The 22,914-nt window shown below is 40.6% G+C and overlaps 2 protein-coding genes across 2 annotated transcripts in view; one reads left to right on the top strand and one right to left on the bottom strand.

The window, feature by feature from the left end:
• Positions 1-4,892: 4,892 nt before the first annotated feature.
• dpep2 (dipeptidase 2) lies at positions 4,893-20,325 on the top strand. The gene is made up of 12 exons (XM_080425557.1): positions 4,893-5,003; positions 5,725-5,898; positions 6,243-6,369; positions 7,567-7,696; positions 9,248-9,398; positions 10,656-10,725; positions 12,183-12,359; positions 13,111-13,195; positions 13,316-13,391; positions 14,354-14,489; positions 16,637-16,852; positions 19,590-20,325. Exons 2-12 carry the CDS (start codon positions 5,768-5,770, stop codon positions 19,596-19,598), a joined length of 1,308 nt encoding a protein of 435 aa, XP_080281683.1. The 5' UTR covers positions 4,893-5,003; positions 5,725-5,767; the 3' UTR covers positions 19,599-20,325.
• A 112-nt stretch (positions 20,326-20,437) lies between these two features.
• Positions 20,438-22,914, bottom strand: part of slc12a4 (solute carrier family 12 member 4) — a 46,344-nt gene continuing 43,867 nt past the window's right edge. Inside the window, exons 23-24 of the mRNA XM_080436908.1 lie at positions 22,390-22,523; positions 20,438-21,312 (exon numbers count right to left, since the gene is read on the bottom strand). Coding sequence (XP_080293034.1) covers positions 21,221-21,312; positions 22,390-22,523 — 226 coding nt within the window. The 3' untranslated portion in view covers positions 20,438-21,220. The remainder of the gene's footprint in view (positions 21,313-22,389; positions 22,524-22,914) is intronic.

Below are 22,914 nucleotides of genomic sequence, written 5' to 3'. Positions count from 1 at the left end.
AAGTGCCAGTGAGGAGGCAAGCAGTTGCATTTTGGACCAGCTGCAGCAGCCTGAGTGATGACTGCTCAATGCCAGTATACAAGGAGTTACAGTAGTCAAGTCTAGATTAAATAAAGGTGTGAATTACCATATCCAGTTGTTGTTGGGGGAGATGCCTTAACCAAATGTCCCTTGGGTGATCCTAAGACATCCTAGAAGGGGTACACAACAAAATCTTATAAACGTAAGTGAGCTATAGCTCACCCAAACAGTTAGCGAATAACGTAGAGCAAAAAAAGGACATCATGTGTGTGTGTGCCGTGCATGTGTGCGTGCCTTTAGTTCACGTATTTCGAGAACTGTCCGGCATCGTTCCTGAGTAGGGCTGCCGCAAAGATATTAAACAGGATGTGAGTTTTTTTTTTTGGTCAAATTTACTCTCGATACAGGTATTTCTTTGCTTTAGGCACTGAGCCATTGGATTGTAAGTAACAGTGGAAACTGTTGTGTTGTGTCAACATATTCTCACTCTCAACCTCACTTCAGTGTTGCTTGCGGAACTCGGCTCTGCCTCGTTCCTGACTGCATCACTGTCGTTCCAATTATCCCAGTAAAGCACACCTTCTTGAGTAATATTGCTTATTTGAATATATAGGAAGGGTGCAAGTCTGATCAAATGAATATCAAATATCTAGCAACTTAAAAACTGTCTGGGGTGCAACACAAATGCCTGAGTAGACATTAAAATGACAACAAACATGAGAGTAAAATATCATTTTAAGGCAAATATTTCACATCAAACTACACATTTGGTGATGCCTCATGCCTCATTCATGCATCTGTGGTGAAAAGTGTAACTCCTTAAATTATTACGTCGCTTTATTGCCACGAAATATTTGCATGGATGTACTCATGACATGTAAGAACCTTAAAGCATTGAGCTTATTTCATTTATTGTATCTAACTGTGCATTCCATGTTTGTGTGGCAATAAAGCCATGTAAGATGTATTCGGAACGAGGAAAATTCTGAGGCACAGTTTTCGTTTTACTGTAAAACATTATCCTTTTTCGTTGTATCTCTCTCTCTCTTTGTGTGTGTGTGTGTGTGTGTGTGTGTGTGTGTGTGTGTGTGTGTGTGTGTGTGTGTGTGTGTGTGTGTGTGTGTGTGTGTGTGTGTGTGTGTGTGTGTGTGTGTGTGTGTGTGTGTGTGTTTGAGAGAGAGAAGAGAGAGAGAGAGATTGACACTGACTAAATACTAATGTGTGAATGGTAGAGTTGGCTACATTAACATGTCTATTCAACAAAGGTAGCTTGGAAATGTATTGAGCTATGATTGCATTGTTTGATATTACTTACTGTACGTGGAAATCTCCAACACAGAGGTCTTCGCATAACCCTGTGAATAATAGGTGTGTTTTTGTCAAACATGAAAGAATCAGGTACTTGATGAGGGTCACCCTGATTCGGACAAATGTGTCCGTGACAAAGACTCGGTCTTGTCCGTGGCAAATTTTAGATTTACACACCATTATAATAATGTTCTTATTTTGATCACAAGACAGGTTTTCTTCAGAATATGTATGACTCTGATTTACTATGACACTATGTATGGCACATTAGGAGTCCTACTACTTGAGTGGTTCTCAAATGTTTTATTTGCAAGGACCACCATAACTCTGAGAGTGTACAAATGGAACCAAATGGACCCGTGAGGGTCCATTTGGTTACATTTGTACACTCTCAGAGTTACATACCTGTTATATATGATTCAGGGCTAACTCTTTATGTGTTTCTGGTAAGTGGTAATATTACTGTCCACTCATTTTGTCCGTGGCAAAAAAAATATTTTGACCAAAATGTCCACCACAAGACCAAATTACCCCTGAGTAGGACCAATTTACAATTAAGATTTAGGCATTTAGCAGGTATGCTCTTATCCAGAGTGACTTACAAGTGCAAGATCTTACTAAGCAGAGTAAGTAAGCATGAACTCTAGTCAATAAACAACAAGGTAAATAATCACATAGAGTGCCGAGAGAATAGTGTAGTGCCTCAACGAAACTAAGCTATCAGGTAAACGATGAACCTAGCATCTGTCTAAATAACATTCTTAACATTTGATAGTTAAGAAAAACAAATATACGAAACAAAAACATGAGAACAAGTGACCAAGATATATCTACATACTGTAGTAGCCTAGCATCAATTGAAAGTTTGGGAGCCAGGAGGGAGAAGAGTCTAGGATGTGTGGAACGTTGACATGGGTGTTTTAGGTGTTTTAGCTTGTACCAGTGTTGTGTTCTACCGTGTTACGCTATATACGTAGTGTGACCTGCAGAACATTTTCGTAGCCAAGCGTTGCCCTCTAGTAACCATTTCATTCATCCATTGAAAACGCACTGGCGTATCTCCACGACCATGCGCACGTCGTGCAGGGAATGATTATCGTACTGTATCCCTCCGAAAACACCTACGTAGAACACACCACTGGACCACTGGCTTGTACAGCATTCCTATGTTAGCCTGCTATCAAACTGTGTGGGAATGGTTAGGACAATGCCATGAAGCTAAGGGGGTGCCATGCCTTTGGTTGCCTTGTGGGCCAACATCATTGTTTTGTGCTCGGTGGGGGCAGCAACTGGAAGCCATATTCAATGGGGGAGAAATGGAGGGGAGACAGGAAAGGTTTGGCTGGTTGAAGACCAGACGTGTTGTGGCACTCTGGATCATTTGGGGGGAGTTATAGTAGGCTTTGAGATGACTGAGGGCTGGATAAGGAGCTGGGCAGACTCCTGGGTGAGGAACATCCTTCGGCTATTATAGAGTGATCGACTGTCCAGGACTCCAGGACAGCACCCAGGCTCTTGGCAGTTGGAACAGAAGCCACCAACCACGATGTAAATAGTGAGATCTTGCAGGGGGCAGGACTTACCTGGGAAAAAGAGAAGCTCTGTCTTATCTGTTCTGGCTGAGCTTGAGGTGGTGAGAACTGGGAAGACATCCTCTCTGAGATGACAGCCAGACATGCAGCGATGCACTCAACCTGAGTGGCAAAAGAGAAAAACTGTTGAGTATGTATCAGTCAGATTATTATTTTTTAAATAGCAGATCTACAAGCTCACAATGCATTGCATCGCGACGCATTGTGAGCTTGTAGATCAGCAATTTTCAAATGGCCGAAATGTATACAGGGCTGAAGTGGTTAATATATGTTTTGTAATGATAATCAAAATCTACAAAGTAACTAAAGTTGTCAAATAATTGTAGTGGAGTAAAAGTACAATATTTGCCTAATTGCCTCTGAGATGTAGTGGAGTAGAAGTAAATGTACTGAAAGTTGGAAATACTCCAGTAAAAACAGTTCAATACCTCAAAACTGTACTTACAGTACTTACAGTACTTGAGTAAATGTACTTACTTACTTTACACCACTCTGAACTTCAGAAGGTTGGACCATGGTCCCTGGAGGTATAATTTCCCAGTCATGGGGCGCATTAATTTAATGTGTATTGATCTTCCAGTTATTAATGGGATTGGCTATTATCAGTGGTGTAAAGTAACTAAGTACTCAAGTCAAGTACTGTACTTAAGTAAAATGTTGAGGTATTCTTTACTTTAGTATTTAGTATTTTCTTTACTTTAGTATTTCCAATTTTCAATACTTCTACTTCTACTCCACTACATCTCAGAGGAAAATATATATAATATATACTTTTGGTACTTTAAGTATATTTTGATGCCAATACTTTTGTACTCTTACTCAAGTACATTTTTAACACCGGACTTTCACTCCAGTTCACACCCTTTCACTTTCAGAGTAGGGTTTAACCTGCAAGTTGGCCTTTAACAGAGCATTTCTATTGTGGTATATATTGATAAGATAATTCCTTTTAACAGGACGTTCATGAAAGTCCTTGCGGGCTTATTTCCAATGAGGGCCTGTGAGCAATTAGGGGTTAAGAGTCTTGCTCAGGGACAAATTTCATTTCATCGACACATATGCTGGCGTAGCCTGGAATCGTACCTGGGGCAACCAGGGCCTCTCTCAACCACTCAGCTATGGCCGATACTTTTACTTAAGTAAAAAATGTCAGTAGCCTACTTCTTCCACCACTGATTGATCTTCTAGTTATTTATAGAATGGCTATTATGGGGATTTACGAGTTAAGTGCGTGCCATTCATTGATTTAAATTCACCCTTTTGTGTTTTTGTATTACTTCTTACTTCTTCGAGTTAGCAAACCATTGGTCATTATAGCCTTGGATCTATCGATGTTTACATTTTTATATCTTGGCTAGAACCCCCCAGTGCGACCTGCACTTTCACCAGTAAATGTACAAATGCAAAATATAAGGTGCATACCCTGTACCACTGTATTCGTCCATGTTTTTCAATAGATATGTGTTTTAATCCCGTGTGCCGAACGCTATTTTCCCCCCTAGTTTACTTCCTGTTTACATTGAGTGTAATACCGACTTTCACCGTCACTGCCGCCCATTGAGGAATACAGGGAATTTCCGACAGAATCCGACACAGACGGGATTAAAACAACACGTCTATTGAAAAATACGGACTAATACAGTGCACATGGGTTCCTAATGGCAAGTTAATATCCGGGGCTACAGGATCAGCACTTTATATGATCGTTTTGTACATGTGAGGAGAAGTACGGGCTTTCCGCGCGGATGTCCAGTGACAGTTGGGGGGGTGCAGCCCAAGACTCATAGATAAGAAAGTAAAAGTCAGACTCGATTAAATAAATATATTGATCAATAAATCTATTGATTGGTCTTGATCCAAGGCTAGGTGCGTGTCAAACCTGTCCCAGCTGAGCCAATAGATGTCAGTATTGCAATGAGCACGCAAATAGCCTACATTTTTCAACCATACGACAACCATTGGCCTAGTCCATATCTTTAGAGGGAGTTCTGTCCTCTTTCTACAGGTTACAACCAACTGTGTGAGCTATCGAACACTGCGACGCTGACAACAACACACGTACATTGCTGTGGAGAAAATAAGGTTGGTGCGTGCGACCACTGCGGCAGCTGGGTGCAATTAGTTTTCTGTTTATTAATTGTCTTTTATCGTGAAAAGTAGGCTACATTCTTTTCTTATCAGTCGCAGTTATTTTCAACATTTAGCCTCTGATAAGATGTCATGGAAAATTAAACAGCCTCTCTCATCTTAGCGTTGCTTGTTTTCCTATTATAGTAAATACATACAGTACATTTATTATAGAATGAAACAAACGAAAAAAGTACAATATTTGCCTGTGAGATCTAGTAGAAGTAAATTGATTGAAAATTGGAAATACTCCAGTAAAGTAAAAAAAAGTACCTTAAATTGTACTTGAGTAAATCTGTACGTTACTATCCACAACTGTATATTTATCTGTGCTGCTCAAGCCATACTTTGTTTGTATGTAGGATACTGTTAACTTGAGACGTTTTATGCTGTTCATATAGTAGCCTACCACTGGGAATAGTTTCAATCATTGATTTGGTGTCAAGAGCAAGAGGGCATTCATTTTGTTAGAAATAATCTGCTCCAAATATAATGGCTTTTTGAAATGGCTTTTTAGGTTGCTTGATATTTCTTGTTTCTTTCAAATTTTTGCTTAGCCGACATGAGGTGCATATTGCCTCTTTATATTAAATGTATTAAAGTGTTTTTATTTCATATGAAATATATTTTTAAAAGTGTAGCTATTAACTGAATGTTTTTTTCTCCTCTGATTCAGATGAACTGACGCCATCACTTTCTTTATAAAGTGTCTTCACCGGATGACTTGTGGTTGTTGTGGCTTCATGATGATCCTGTTAATGATGCTTTGCTTCCTGAGTGGCACAATATCTGGATATTCTATCAGAGACAGAGTGCAAGACCTAATGTCCAAATTTCCCCTTATTGATGGGTAAACCAAGCTATATCTGTATTATTGTCTATTAACTTGTGCATGTAATTCTAAACATATTAGGCCTAATATTTTCCAGTACTATTACCAGTATTATAAGTGCCGCAAATTAAAATATTACTTAGTCTGGCCGGTCGGACAATTAGACATCCAAATTCTCCTTTTAAAACAAGTAGTTTTGAAAGGAGACTTTCCTAATTACTGTCCTTATACCCACACAAATTAAGCAACTCACACAGTGCTTACAGCAATCATTGACAGAAGGTGAAATAATTTTCCATTACTTGTAAATGCCCTTTTTCTGTCTATCTGTCTGTCTGTCTGTCTGTCTTTCCACCTGTCAGTCATAATGACCTTGCCCTGCAGTTGAGGATCCTTTATGACAATCGTCTGAGTCAAATTGACCTTCATGATGTCAGCAAATTGGCCACAGATATCAGCCGCCTCCAAGCAGGGCACGTTCAGGCTCAGGTACTGTCATTTATCTTTCACTTTTGCCACAAGACTATGCCCCAGGGCAGATTGGCTCAGAAAGTAGGCTCAGAATGTTTTTTTTGTTTGTTTATTTGTTTGTTTGAACTATAGACTAAAAAGAATGGACAAAGTGACGCCGTTGGTTTCTTCACTCTGTAGAACCAGTAGAAACCCTATAAATATACCCTACTTTATAATTAATTAAAAAATTAATGGGACCATAATTCACTAAACGCATCTCATGATGATTTAAAAAAGACTTTAAACTAGCGATTGAAAACATACAGTAAAGTGTTTATGAAAAGGTTTATAAAATCAAGTATAAAGTTTGCCCAAAACCTCATTGACGTGTATTGAGATTATAATGTATTGCGACCGGTAGAAGGTGAATTAGCAACATCTGCTTCTGCCATTAATAGGAACAGCAGGCTGAAAGAGAACCCGGAAGTGAGCTTCAATTCCAGCGGAGATTCCTTGCCACCTGGTTTGAACCCTTAAACAGAATTTCATATGGTGGCACCCAGTATAGGTTAATCACTTGTTAAAATACAATGAAGGTATAGAAGAAAAAAAGTGTACAAATTTGGCAGGCGCGCGTGTATGATTGAACATTAACAAATGAATACAGTAGATTGCAGTGTTTGTGGGAACAGGCACAGACGTACAACATTCTTCTTCTGTTTTTTTTGTTACTTGAAGGTTAGCAATACACTGGCACAGGTAACTGACCATGCTCCTAAAAACACATAATCACACACCTTAACCACGGACATAGCGGTTCTACAAGCTCACAAGGCATTGTGATGCGACATGTCACGTTGTGAGCTTGTAGATCGTCTATGTTTAGCTATTTGTCATACAACAAAGTATGTACGTAGTTAAAGGGAAACACCTATAAGTGTTAAGAGTGTCTACCCTCTAGATTTAGAAAATCAAACCACAGTGAATTACATTTTTGCTGGGTATAATGTCCACTAGGGCTGCCCATACTAAAAACGTGCACTCAAATGGTAATGGCGCTTTCGTTTACAAGTGTTCTGTCTGTCCTCCATATAGAACTGTGCATAATGCAGTGTTAAGGACAAAGTCAGTCACTCACGCCAGTTAACTGTCCTTCTCCATTCTATTATTGCTGTTACCAACATGCTGTTGTGCTCCCCACTCTCCTACGTGATTGTTTTGTGCTATTGTCAGGTGTTTGCAGTCTATGTGCTGTGTGGGGCCCAGGAGAAGGATGCAGTGAGGCTGACCCTGGAACAAATAGATGTTGTCAGACGCATGTGCACCGAGTACGAGGCCCTAGAGCTGGTCACATCTGCCCAAGGTAAAGTAGACCAGCATTTTACGTTGACTCCAGTAGAGTAAAGTCTTTGGCAAATCTGGTTAACCACTTTCAACCTGGCATTCCTATTTTGGGCAAGTCATTATAGGTGGAAATTGTCAAACAATTGTACAAAATACAAAAAGGCAAAAATAGCTGATCTACAAGCTCACAATGTGTCGCATCATGACGCGTTGTGAGCTTGTAGATATTTCCACTATTTGTGGCATCGAAGTATGAACCCAATTCACAGAAAATGAAGCTTAACACATAAGAATGTGTTAAGAAACCACTGTATATTTCAAGGTGGAAACATATATCTGTCAGGACAACTCATAAATGGATAGACAACTCATAAAGGATAAGATATATTTATTGAATATAAAAAGAGCAATATATTTATTATGGTTTGGCGATAAATTGGATCTGCTTTTAGGTACTTTGATAAAGCGCATCTCCCAACTAGGGCTTTCACCAACTAGTCGACTAGTATAACCACTAGTCGACCTTGTTGGTACTAGTTTTTTCTTCTTCATTGTTTTAATGCCATAGTAATGGCCCATTACTATTATTATTATCCTCCTGCCTTTATTTTTTATCAAAAGGGGGTCAAAAGTATGCCCAATAATAGCCTATTATTGGGCAATAATCCCCTTTTGAGGATCCTTGGAGACGCTGCTGTGCTGCTGTGCCAGAAGCGCTTCCCTTAAAACGGAATAAAAATAAAGGCAGGAGGATAATAATAATAGTAAAGGCATTAAAACAATGGCAGTTTAGTCGACTAAACTGCTATTGTTTTAATTAGTCGACCAGTAAAAATCTCTAGTCGTGAAAGCCCTACTCTCAACCATAGGGACTCCGAATCCCCCGTACATAAACAGCAGGTCCAAAACAACAGGTGGTAGCATGGGGTGGTGGAGGGTGAGCAGCAATTTTAGCAACAGCAATGAACAGCAGCGCAACAGCAGCAACAGTGTGTGTGCAGTAAAAGCAAGCAAGATGAGAAGTGCAAACTTCCCGCTTAAGTAGAGCGGTCTGAGAATGAAATGAGTGTGAGTGGATGAATAGATGTGTGAGTGGAGCTGACGCGGTCCACCAACAACTGCACTGAGTTCCCTGACAGAACTAGCTCCACAGGTTGACAAACTAGACATAGCAAATGTTCTGAACACTTTACTTTATATTGTGAAAACGTCCATAGACATTCTATCCGGATCTACCTGTTTGTTTACAAACATTCAAACATTCTGTCACATGATTGGCTATGTTACTAGTAGCACAAAAGTGTGATGTTCAGATTCACTGTCTATCATTTCCTTCCATGCGCCCCACTCACGTGGGAGGGTACACATTTGTATGCAGCGCCACGTTCGACTGCAGTTCGTGTTCAAGCAACTTCTCATGTGTTTCAGTATACAGCCAGCATAAAGCTTAGCTCTGAGGTCCAAGTGCCTTGGCATGGAATTTCAGACATAATAGCTCTTGTACAGTATGTGTTGTGCTGCCGGTCATAATGGCGTGTGTGCCTGTCTGTCTGTATTTCATTCCCTGCAGGACTGAAAGACACTGAGATGAAACGTAAGATAGCATGTCTGATGAGTATTGAGGGAGGCCACTCCATCGACAGCAGTCTGCCAACCCTGCGTATGTTTTACCAGCTGGGGGTTCGCTCCATGGCCCTCAGTCATAACTGCAATACACCCTGGTAAGGGGTTTAGAGTTTATACATTTTGTACACTGTGCTTTATTGTAATCTCATAACATTACACAAGATGAAAACAGTTTACTATTAGTTTACTATTTAGCTCTGGACCATGAATTGTCCAGAACTAAAATTGTTCAACACACCTATGCATTTATAGAGATGCACGTAAAGACACAGGTACACACACTATGGTATCATGGATTTATTTAATTATTTTCCCAAGCTGTTGTGTTGGAAAATAACTAGACTTGGTTGGCAAAGTCGACAACAGTATGACTGATCAGAGGTTAGAAGGTTTATATTTAAAATGCAGTATTGATATGATCATTTATTATTCCTCTGAAAGGATGTGGGTTACAGTTTATGGTGAGAACTGCTTCATTTATCCTTTAAGCTTGTAGAATTGTATTTATTTTAGTAAAGCGCTTTGTTCTTGAAAAGTGCCTTTTATAAATAAAGTTTATTTCATGTATTAACCAGATTCCCACAAAAAAACTGAAGACGATGGTCATTGTTAATTACTAGAGATTCGGGATACGTCTCACACTGCAGAGCTGACCAATATGCCCATATATGGAGATCTCTGTATCTGTCAGTCCTTATCTGTTTTATGCCAATATATGGAGGTCGCTGATATCATCAGTATATGCCCATATTTGGGCATGCCCCCTTTTGTGCCTGATGCCATGACACATGGAGGTTAGACAACACAATCCATATTTGGGCGTTGCTGTATTGGGAACTCCTTATACAGTATGGTTATGGCTGAGTCATAGTGACATGAGCGTGACGACGTGGTCCGCTGGCCCCCGTCGACCAAAGGCATCCATCATCTTGACTAGAGCTGGTAAACATCTCACAGCCGAACTGAGATAGAATTGTTTACATTTAGGGAAGGGTGAGAACACCCCGATCTAAAGGGTTGCACTGGATTTATAACACAAAACAACAGCATCATTGCGAAAGAGAATATTGCACAATAAATAAATGGTACCATCACTCAACAGCTCACAGTATCACAGGGAGTGAAATGAGAAAGTACCCTTCTCATTATTCACTTATTAGACAGCCTGTGTATTTCTATGCCAATTTTCTGGATATAGTCACATTTGAAATACACATGATACTGTAGTTTTTACTTCTTAATTTAGGGTCTTTTAAACATCTTTTACAAGGGAGACCTAAGTTCGTAAATGTTCGTAAAGCCATATCGTAATGCATTTTTAAGAGTTTTGTATCTGTTCCTTGTCATGACAGGGCTGAGTCCTCCTCAACTATGTATAAGTTATATCAAAGACAGAACAACAGCCTAACACACTTTGGTAAGGTAAGTTCAATCTTTTAGCCATGCTTTTGTATTTATCTTGGTCTGCTGTGTGGTAATATTGAACAGGTATATGTTTTTACATGAATTGGGGAAAAAAGAAACAAGTCAGATATGTCGCAACTTACTTTTGTAATCCCTTTTTAATTACTTTTGTAATCCCTTGCGCACGCACGCACGCACGCACGCACGCACGCACGCACGCACGCACGCACGCACGCACGCACGCACGCACGCACGCACGCACGCACGCACACACACACACACACACACACACACACACACACACACACACACACACACACACACACACACACACACACACACACACACACACACACACACACACACACACACACACACTTGTTCATGAATGTCTGTTACATGAGCACACAGGAGCCACCACCTAAAACAATGTGCGTAGTCACACTTGAGTTAGCCTCGGAAACCCATGCATTTTTTTTTTTTTCAAAAGAAAAAAGCCTGGGGGAACCTTGCAGGAACGGTGGTTTAGGAGTGGGAGTGAACCTTGTTATCTCCTAACCAATCAGAGTGCAGAGGGGCGTCGCTCTAAATTTGGTGACGTCAGTGTGTTCCGTGCACAGGCCGGGGGGGGGGGGGGAGGGGAGGGGAGGCGGGGACATAGATTGGTGAAGAAATAGGAAGCGGCGCTGGTACCGAGCGCAAGGCTTTGGATCCGCCCTTCAAGACCTTCGATAGGGCTGGCTCCTCCAGTCTACACTTGAGTTACAGACTCAAGCGTGACTAAACGTCCTTTTGTTTGCTGTAGGTTTGACTGTAGATCTTGGATGACTTTTGTCGTGCCAAAATACACAAACAGTTGTACATGTAGGTCTGTTTTAGGAGGACACAGGAGACAACTTCCTAGTGATCAAACATGTCTGTGGACAGAAGATGCAGTCACAGACTGTTTACAGGTGTGTAGTTGAGATTACAATGAAAGCCAAGTTCAAAGATGTGTTCGACCCGGCAATGGCAAGGTTTTTTTTGTCAGACCTGTGGCATCACAATCACTTTGGGAATGCATTCCCCACCCAGTTATGCAAACCCGTTGTGCCGATTTCCAGAGTACCCGTCTGTCTGTGTCCTCTTTATGCCCATATGGAGATCTCTGTATCTGTCTGTCATTGTGCCTTTTATGCCCATATATGGAGATTCTGATGTCATCAGTAAATGGACAATTATCTCCACATATATATATATATATATACACACACACACACACACATTATTTACTTAGTGTGTGTGTGTGTGTGTGTGTGTGTGTGTGTGTGTGTGTGTGTGTGCGTGTGCGTGTACCGTCTACATGTATGAGTGCATGCGCACACACGTGTACGTGTGTCCCAGTCTGTACATGCTGTAATGTCCTCAGTGTGAGTGAAATGTCTTTCTTCCGTACTCCGACAGTGTAAGTAACGGTGTGTGACTGTGTGTTGTAGGCGGTGGTGGAGGAGATGAACAGACTGGGGATGATCGTGGACCTCTCTCACAGCTCCTGGGACACAGCCAGTGCCGTGCTGAGGCTCTCCAAGGCTCCGGTCATCTTCAGCCACTCCTCTGCCTACTCCATCTGCAACCACAGCCGCAATGTTCCCGACTGGCTACTGCATGAACTGGTGAGAAGAAAGATGGGGTTTAATTAAATCATTGATTGATTCAGCGCTTGAATTTGACGATTCATTCATAAAATGGAAGCTAAAATCGTTAGAGAGGTGCAATAATAGAGAGAATGATGGCTTGTAAGTGGTCAGTGTTTAAGACTATATTAGCTTCACAATTGCAACACACCAACAACGGGGTGTAGGGTTGGATCATGTGCTGAAGGTACAGGGGTGCTATGCTCTTGATTGCCTTTGAGGCCTAGGCTAAGATAACTGGCTGACAAAAATGTTTTATACATCTGGTGCAAAGGCACAGCTTAATATCTGTACTTAAAAGGAAACAATGGACAATGTCATGTTAGTGATCAGAAGATTTGCTGCCAAATACCAGAGGGAACAATCCTCCCCACAACTATTCAGTCTAGTTTTGTCTGGGTTTGTTAGTTGTAATTATTGTAAGTTGCTGTGGATAAGTGAGAGGTCCACATCTAAAAAAAAGAAACTGTAATTCATTGAATTCCCTGTGTGTCAGCACAGGGAGTTGTGTCACACACATCCATCCTCCTCTCTGGTACATCCTCCCTTCTTGGCTTTAACATGTTATGCTTGGCTTCCTATATCTACATTCCTCTTCCTGTTTACCATCTCTCTCTCTCTCTCTCTGAGACACACACACACACACACACACACACACACACACACACACACACACACACACACACACACACGCACACGCACAGTTTGATTCTCCTGTCTTGTGTTTCAGAAAAAGAACCAGGGACTGATCATGGTGAATCTGTACAGTGGATTTGTTGCTTGCGAGGGCCAAGCAAATGTCTCAGTTGTGGCTGGTGAGGCTAACAGCTGTCATTATGTAATGTATAATTATGATTAAGTACGTCAGATTTATGTATGTGTTTATTTCTAATGACTTTACAGGTTTGCTAATGTTATTCCATTGTGTCTTTCAGACCATTTTGACCACATTAAGAAGATGATTGGAGCTGAGTCAATAGGAATTGGAGGAGACTATGAAGGCGCTGCTAAGTACGTTTTTGTCAAATAATGCCTAAACATCGTCGCTGTTGGGCAGAAACGCTTGTATGTCCAAAACCATTACTTTTCAGGAAAAGGATCAAATAACCTGTGTTCCAATGGAACCAATGTAGTTATGGTTTAGTCACAAGCTCTTGTTAATACTTTTCATTGGATAAAACCCACAGACACACTTAACCACTTTCAACCTGGCATCAGTACTTTGAGCATTATATTTGTCTAAATGTTTCAAAAAAGCTGCCTACAAGCTCACAGCTTGTAGATCGTTTATTGTCATTACTTTTGTGAGACACTGTCATACCTCAAAGTAAAAAATAGGGCATTCATTTATGAAAAAGATGAAATATGGACACACGGTTTCAGCTCGACAGTGACGATATGGAGACACAGTGACAAGACAAGACAGACCACTGCTAGCTATAAGGAAACTGTATAAAGAAAACAGAACTGTTGCGAGAGTGGTTTATTTAAAACGGGTAGCTTTTAGCCATATGTATTTTAACTGACTGACTTCTGGGCCTGTCACAATTATTACAGAATCACATGATCACAATTATTTGAGATAATCACAACTATTTTTGCATTAGCGTCATAATCGTTTCCATGTTGAAAAATGTTCATAAATGTTCAAATATTTTCAGATCTACAAGCTTGCGATGCCTTGTGAGCTTGTAGTTCGGTTATTTCTAGTATTTTTACAATTTGAAAGTAGAACGCTATTAAATATGTCAGTCATTTCTTTGTATATTTAAGTTATTTGTCATATCTGTCCTGTGCAACGTTTTTTTCACCAAGCCTAAAAGGCAAACAGCAATGTAATTTGTATTTATATGTTCTAATGTTCAATGCCAAAAACACAATCAAATCGTTAATCGCAATTATTTGTGTGACAATTAATCGTCAAGTAAGATTTCATGATGGTGACAGCCCTACTGACCTGTGGTACTGTGCAGCTTCCCTCTGGGGCTGGAGGATGTGTCCAAGTATCCCACCCTGATCCAAGAACTCCTGCAAAGGAACTGGTCAGAGGTCGACTTGGCTGGTGTCCTTCGACGCAACTTCCTGCGAGTGTTCGAGGAGGTGGAGAGGGTGAGCCGGAGCGCTGACATATTTTATGCAGTGATGTAAAGTAACTATGTAACTCTACTCAAGTACTGTAATACTTAAGTACAATTTTGAGGTATTTTTACTTTACTGGAGTATTTCCATTTTTCAGTACTTTAACTTCTACTCCACTACATCTCAGGGGCAAATATTGTACTTTTACTCCACTACAATTATTAGAAAACTTTAGTTACTAGTTACTTTGCAATTGTCAATCATTACATTATAAAACATACATTAACCACTTTAGCCCTATTTTATAGGCTATTTGAAAATGGCCGATCTACAAGCTCACAACGCGTCGCATCGCGACACGTTGTGAGCTTGTAGATCTGCTATTTTCAAACGCTATAGTACTTTTACTTTTGGTACTCAAGTACATTTTGAATTCCGGACTTTCACTTGTAACAGAGTATTTCTACATTGCAGTGTTGCAGTATTGATACTTTTACTTAAGTAAAATATCCGAGTACTTTTTCCACCTCTGATTTTATGTGAAATAATTGTATGTGGTCGGATGTACAGCGCCATATTTTATCAGTAATCAAATGAATCATTAACACATTGCCTGCCAAGAACGCATAATATGCGTTCTTTAGATTATTATTATTTTTTTTTTTTCTTTTTTTTTAATTGACCCAAAGACCAAGGAGATATGATTTTTCGAAGATTTAGACTCCCATCCACTTCCTTGTTAACTTAAAACTTAAAAATTCTGTTTCTCGGCTCCTGAGTACTTTTTTTTTCTCAATGGTAAATGGTAAATGGTGCATTTATATAGCGCTTCTATCCGAAGCGCTTTACATTGATTGTGCCATTAACCCATTCACACAGACATTCATACACCGATGACGGAGGAAACCATGCAAGGCACCAACCTGCTCATCGGGAGCAATTAGGGGTTCAGCGTCTTGCTCAAGGACATTTCGACACTAACTCTAGGGGAGCTAGTGTCTGAAAATCTGAAATAACTCTGGCAGTCGCTTTTAAAAGGTTAATCTCTTGAAGCCATTCTGCGTTATTAGATATTGCAGTGGCGAGAGACAGGAGGAAAGGGGGGTGGGAGCCATGCAACACAGGTCATGAGCTGGATTATAAACAATGATGGCACAGCTCCACGCAGTAGAATGAAGCTTTGAAAAACGTAACCATCCTAGGAATCTAGTATCTTATTTCAAACTAAAGTAATTTGTCTGATCTTAGACCAGTATGGTGATATATTATGTTGTAGGGTAGGCCGATATGAATGTGAGGTGTTGTACATGTGTCACTGTGTGTCTTTTTGTATTGTATTGTGTGCAGCTGCTCCTTGTCTCCAAGACAAATTTCTCCCCAGAGACAAATTCAAATAACCTTGAACCTATTATCAATGTGTCCCTTGACATGACACACAGTGGAGGAACAATTAACCCATTTTCAACCTTATCATATAATTGGTCCTCACTAATGCTCATTATAAGATGGCGCCATTTCTGTCTACTCGCGCTGTGTCCTTTTGAGAAATTTGATTAGCAATGACATCATTGATGGGGATTCCAAACTAATGGAAACTACGACAGCCTTTCTCTTCCTGGAAAGTCAAATGACGACTTCACCCATTTTCAACCTATCGTCATATAATTGGTCCTCACTAATGCTCATGATAAAATGGCAAAACAAAAATCTGCTCCGTCTGTGTCTCTGTCGCTGTGGACCCGCCTACCAGTGACATCATTGTTAGGCAGATTTGTTTTAATAATTAGATTTGTATTAACGCGAGAACACTGGTGTCCATTATAGCATGCTAACTTTCCAGGAATAGAAAGCCTGCAGTTTCTATTTGCTTGGATTCCCCATCGATGATATCACTGGTAGGCGGGTTTCTGAACAGTCCAAAATTGTACCAGATTATAAGAGCAATTAATTAGTGAAGACCAATTATATGAAGATAGCTTGAAAATCGTCAGAGTCGTCCTTTAACACTGAAATAAAAGCCAATCTATAAAAAAGAAAAAAATCTTGTTTGAAATTACCAATGATGTAATCGGCAGGCACATTTTCTCATCTTTTTGCTTGTTAATCATCGTATTTGTTTATTTCTTTCTGCCACTGTACAAATGAACTTCACTACAGTCAAATGTTTCCCCATACAGGTGCGTGATGATCTGACTGGGAACCTGCCTAGTGAAGTGCAGATACCGCTGGAGGAGGTTCAGAACCCCTGCAGGCTGCTCCTCAAACGTCCCCACGAGGGAGGACCGCAGAATGCCAAGGCCACCTCCTCAGTCTCCACCACTGGATCTCCTGGTCCCATGAGTCCGCTCGTATGGGCCTTGGTTCTGCTGCTGACTGCCAACCTGTTTGCACGTGTATGATTTGGAGTGATTGTTTAACGTATTATTAGTTTGTAATGCATTAGTATTCAACAATAGATTTGTAACGTTTCGTATTTTTGCGGCCTGCCACTCATCGCTATAGCACATTGGAAATATATATATTTATATATATATATATATATATATATATATATATAAACAAATGTTTATATTTACCGAACACCAGATACCCACCCACATTGATTCATAGTACTCAATCACGGTATTTGGCTCCATCTGGAATTAGTCTCATCAATGGCACATCATCTGAGGGATATTTTACCAATTGGTTACACATTTTACAATTTACAAACTGTACTAAGGGGGGGTGAGGAGGGAGAAGACAGAAGGGTCTAGGTCGCTTGGAGCAATGGGATCAGTGGCTGATTGATGTATACGGGAAGGGGCGTAGGGATGGATCATATCCTGCAGAAGGTCTGGTAGCAGGTCACTTTGTTCTGTAGGTCATCACCATTGTTTTGAATAGGTTGCGAGCAGCAACTGTGAGCTAGCGAAGGCCCAGATTATGGGAGGTTGAAGATCAGGTACCTATGCTGTGGCGTTCTGGATCAGTTGTAGGGTCACTGCAATGTGTGCCTTGAAGCACAGCATACTGCCCAGGATCACTCCCAGGTTCTTGGTAATTTTGAGCAGGAGTCACCTATTGTTGAGGTGAGTGAAGACATCCACTGTCAGATGTCAGCCAGGCATGCAGAGGTGTGTTCTTCAGCCTGTGTGTTAGAGGACGGGAAGGAAAAATATGTCCAAGGCTGCAGGTGTACAGGGAAAAATAGAGGGGGCCAAGGACCAACCCCTGGGGGACTATGAGGTTACGGGGTGATGAGAGCGAACGGACCTCTCCAAGAAAGGGACCAGTCAAGTAGAAGTAGAAGGATAACCACTTGTGTGCTGTTCATAATGTGACTGCATCAAATGCCACAGAGATTGGTCCGGATTGATGATGATTAAATAGATGGGAGGCAGTAGAGTGCCTCTGTGACTGCGATGAGTGCGGTTTCAGAATATGTGTGTATATACACACACACACACACACACACAAACAGTATACCATACTGTCTGTCGGCCATCATGACACCACAACATTTAAGCCCTATGGCTTAAGAGTAGCTAATGTGAGGCAAGTGGGTTGTATTGAAAGTCTTAGCAGAAACAAGAACATGTCAATATTTATCCTTACATTAATACAATACATTAGCGCATGAAACAATTCAGCACAAGACCTTACCTTGGGGCCCATAGTGACCCTGGGGCCCATGGTGACAGCATCAGTCAGCAGACCCAGTCCCTGCAAACTTGACATCCCCAATAATATATAAGTAATATTGGCCCCACGCCTTGGTGAAAGGATGTTGAATAGGCTATGCACGCCAGTCACAACCCTTGAGGAGACTGCACAAGTACATATCTCTCTAGTCACGGTTTTATGGCAATTGTACAAGAAATTGATTGCACAATCCTATAATAATGATGCATCATTCATTTGTGGCGACTTCCTCTGTTTTTCTCTGTTGCCACAATTTCAGTCAACGGCGATGTAGAGATCGGGAACATCATTTGCAATGCCATAAAAAAGTAAGAGTACAGGCAACCTCTGAGTGAAGAAGCAAGTGATGTACCGGGTTTGGTGAACATCACCAAACCCGGGACATTATTTTTCCCCAATACAAATGTCAACTTCTTGTTGATAGCCTATTGCTATTTTTATTAGTAAGAAAACCTGGACTGGATCCTCGGATCTGGATCTTCTGGACTCAGGTTCCCCGCTTACAGCACTAACCCTAACCCTAAGGTAAGTGGGGAACATAGAACCCGGGGAACATAGGGATGACCCCATAGATATAGAAACCTAGATACCTCATTGGCCACTGCAGTTTGTTGGAGCGACCTGTATCGCGGCCGCCATATTAGAGGGGACACACTGCCACTCAAAGTGACTACTGTCCAGTCACAGCGCGTCGACTACAGGCCAATCACAGCGCGTCTTTTCCAGGACTTGTCAGAATCTAGTTGTCCCGCCCCCACCTGCCTCTGATTAGCCTACCGAACGTCCCCTTCTGTGACGTACGCGGAAGCTTCCAGCTTGCCCCACGGAAGCGGAATTGCGCCCGAGATATAGATGCCTCAGAGCCGGAGGAGGCGTCTACCTTTAGTCTATGGATGACCCACTCACTTTGCAGTGGATGTCAATGGGGAGCATATTTAGAATTACCAATTTCTAATCAATGAAGCAGTTATTTTTAATTTCTTGCCCACCTTTTGGAGTTACATCATGGCAAGGTAACTACACAACCCAAACCTCTACCAAAGTGTTCTTGCGCTTTAAGAAAATTAAAAAATATATATAGATGAATGAACATTCTGAGAAAATAGGGCTCAACCTCAACGCGTTGTGAGCTTGTAAATTGGCTGGTTTCGCTGTTTGATGTACAACAAAATATATAGTGGTCAAGTGGTTAATGTGAGGGAAATGGGTTATATTAAAAGTCTTAGCAAAAACCAGAAAATGCCAATATTTGTCCTTAATACATTAGCTTGTGAAATAATGCAGCACAACAACTTACCTTGGGGCCCATGGTGACAGCAAATCAAAGGCAACGCAAAACTGAGGAAGTCACCGCAAATGCATGATGCGTATATGATGGTGCAATCTATTTCTTGTCCAACTGCCATAAAACTGACTACAGAGATATTTACTTCTTGTTCTCCTCAGGGGTTGTGAGTGGCCAGCCTCGGACAGACTCTTCAGCTCGCTGATCAGTTTTCGTGGTCAATCTTATGCCAAAGATATTAAATTAAGTTACGTATTGAATATTCTGTGCCATTGGCCATGCAGGAAATGAATGTGTCAGCATAGCTGCTGAGACAGCAGTTTCCTTTCAAGTTGACTGTAATGTTCATTTTTAGCATCTTTTTTCACAGCATCCATTCTCAGCACCACTCTGCTTTGTATGCAGACTGGTACAGTATGCTACATACTCATCTATTGTAGGAGCTGCCCAGTAAAACCATAGTAGTATGTTGTTGGCACGTAGAGAGCTGCATGGGTAACGAGAAAAACATGTTTTTTACAGAAAAAAAACGTATCCCGGCACAGAGATAATGAGACACTATTGAGGTATAGGTCAAATTACACTGCTGTAGAAAATGTAGCACGAGAAATAGCAGATCTACAAGCTCGAGTTTGAGGCTATATTCATGCGACACTGTTGTACAGCGAAATATGAAATATGGCTTAAGCCTTAAGTGGTTAATATACTGGTATATTGGAGGGATATATATTTTGGATCCATTGTATTTGTGTGGGAAAACTATACTATGACATACAGAAGGAGAGTTTAAAACACATCTTTTTCTGTTTGTTACTTTCTATTTTACAAAGTTTAATATCAATTGCACCATTTGTAAACTACTGTATACATTGAGAATTAAGCTTTAAGCATTTAAGCCTTTATTTAACCAAATAAAAACTTACTTGTAATGTAATTTACGTTGTCTCATTTCCAGTTGATTAATTTAAAAAAGAAAAGATAGTTTAGAAAAATGAAACTCAGATTATTTTGATAACCTTCCGTGTTTTATTGAGTCATACAAAACATATAGTTTCCTATACTCTATGGTGACCTGGAATGTACTTCTCCAGCCGGTCCAAAAATAACTATTGTACAAAGGTAACAATTCACATTCATATACAAATCTCTTTCCTATCGACAATAAAACTCTGCCCGATACAAAACAACCATAAATTATTGACCTTTTTAAAATCACTTGATAACTTCTGGCATCCACATTTACAGACCTTTATGAAATTTGTGCCACCTACAGAGCATATTTTATTCATTTTGTTCATTATCTACAGCCCCGTGCTCCCATCCTCTCTCATTTGGGGGAAGCTGACAAAATAAATAATAAAATAAATACAAACGCGCTATCAAGAGCTGTTTGAGGTTCTAAATTTGGCACCACTTGTGTGAAAACCGTTGCAGTAACTATACATGTGCCCTAGCCAAGATTGCTCCCCGTGACTAGATAACAGATAACAGTCTTTCTTCGAACCACAATGAAAATACTGACAAAGTGAAATTGTGTTTGATGGTTCACACAATGAAATGAATGGGTTTTGAAGTCATCTTTTCAGGGGGGAAAAAGGTATAGAATGGCAAATGTGTGGTCACAGATGTCCCCTACTGTTCACCAGTATGCTACAAAAAAAAAAGGAATAAACTTTTAAGTGTCCTGGCCCCATGTCCACAACTGTCTGGAACACTGCCCCTTTCTGTCCAGTGGCATAATTGTGTCTAGTTGAGGCCAAGTATTGACCCGCTTATAGTGGCTTGTGGTTGGTCAAGAGTATATAGTGATGACCTCTCGGCCTCCCCCTCTGACCAGCAGCACTCTCTCCAGGCCTTCGGTCAACACCTCCAAGAACTCCATATCTGAGCCAAAAGTTATGGAAGAACCACAGCGTAAATGGCAGCTCTCGTAGGCTTGGCTCAGTTTGTTATAGTGGTGCAACAGTTAATCAAAATAATCCATTTTAGATTTTGATCAAAATAATCGATTTTGAAGAAGAAATGTAATGTCATTAACTTTAACACACCAATCATGAATTAGTCAATTATAAAACATAATTTAGATTTATTTTGCGTCGATCTGTTGATTCAGTATAATACAAAAATGCATTTTGATGATTTGATTCATCGATCGAGTAATTGATAGAGAGATTGCTAATAAAATAATTGATCGTTGCAGCCCTAGTATAAAGCACAGTGTGTAACTATGTAGACAGTCTCTGACGTACCATGAAGGCTTTTACAGTGCCTTCACTTGGCCTTCACCAGCTGGCTAGTTTCACTATGCCCCCCCTTGATTGCTCATTAACAGTGATGGAAGTACAAGTACTGACATGTTTTACTGCAATGTAGAAACACTCTGTTACAAGTAAAAGTCCAGCAATCAAAAAATATTTATTGAGTAAAAGTACAAAGGTATTGGCATCAAAATGTACTTAAAGTACCAAAAGTAAAAGTATTCATTATACAGAATGTCCCGTTTCACAAGGTATGTATAAAATGCAGATCTACAAGCTCACAACGTGTGAGTTAATGGTGGTTAATGTATGTTTTGTAATAATAATTAAAATCTACAAAGTAACTAGTAAGTAAAGTTTTCAAATAATTGTAGTGGAGTAAAAGTACAATATTTGCCTCTAAGATGTAGTGGAGTAGAAGTAAAAGTTTTGAAAATTGGAAATACTCCAGTGAAGTAAAAGTACCTCAAAATTGTACTTAAGTATGGTACTTAGTTACTTTCCACTACTGCTCATTAATGAAATCAGCATGCAGTGTAATAATGTGTGGTTGGAAGCAAAATATGGCTATCCCATGGCACACGATTTAGACACACACCATCATTGCACATTAACATGAATTTGCGATTCTAAGCCCTACCAAAACAATGTTGCAGATACATTTGCATTTGTTTATACTTGCTGTAAATGTGGCAAAGGATACAGTTTTCATCTCCGTCGGTGTTACGCGGGGGTCCGGGCATGTTGAGCAGAACTAAGCGGGCGTCGTGGGACTTGTTGACTATCACCTCATTCAGCTTCACGGCTGTGTGCATCCGCCGCACGTTGGACTGGTCCCTGAGGGGCCGCCAGATGGGCAGAAAGAAAGAAAGATGCATGTTCAGTGACAGGAGCCAACAGTATAAAAACCTGTCAGATGCCAAGATGTCCTTGAGCAAGGCACTTACAGTAAATGATCAATTTGCTGACTTTTTCAACCTGAATCCTGTGATTCTATTTTGAGGAGGATGTGAGCAGTGGTGTCATGGGGGCCGCACGGAGTACCACAGTGTTCCACTGGTAAATTTTTCACGCACACCCACAAGGCTACCCAAATGGATACTATGCATAACAGGTTTAGCGGTGGCGGTGAGCGTCCTCATACACGGTATAAAAGCAACACAGCATTAGCCTATGGCTTCAGTTCTGCTGTGGTGGTATCCTCTATCCTTTCTACACGCAACGAGAA

The sequence above is a fragment of the Gymnoscopelus braueri genome (genome assembly GCF_963280865.1).
Source record: "Gymnoscopelus braueri genome assembly, chromosome: 1".
In the NCBI taxonomy this organism is placed as follows: Eukaryota; Metazoa; Chordata; class Actinopteri; order Myctophiformes; family Myctophidae; genus Gymnoscopelus; species Gymnoscopelus braueri.
Note: the sequence above shows the minus strand (reverse complement) of the source record. Positions and strands in the feature narration are given on the sequence as shown.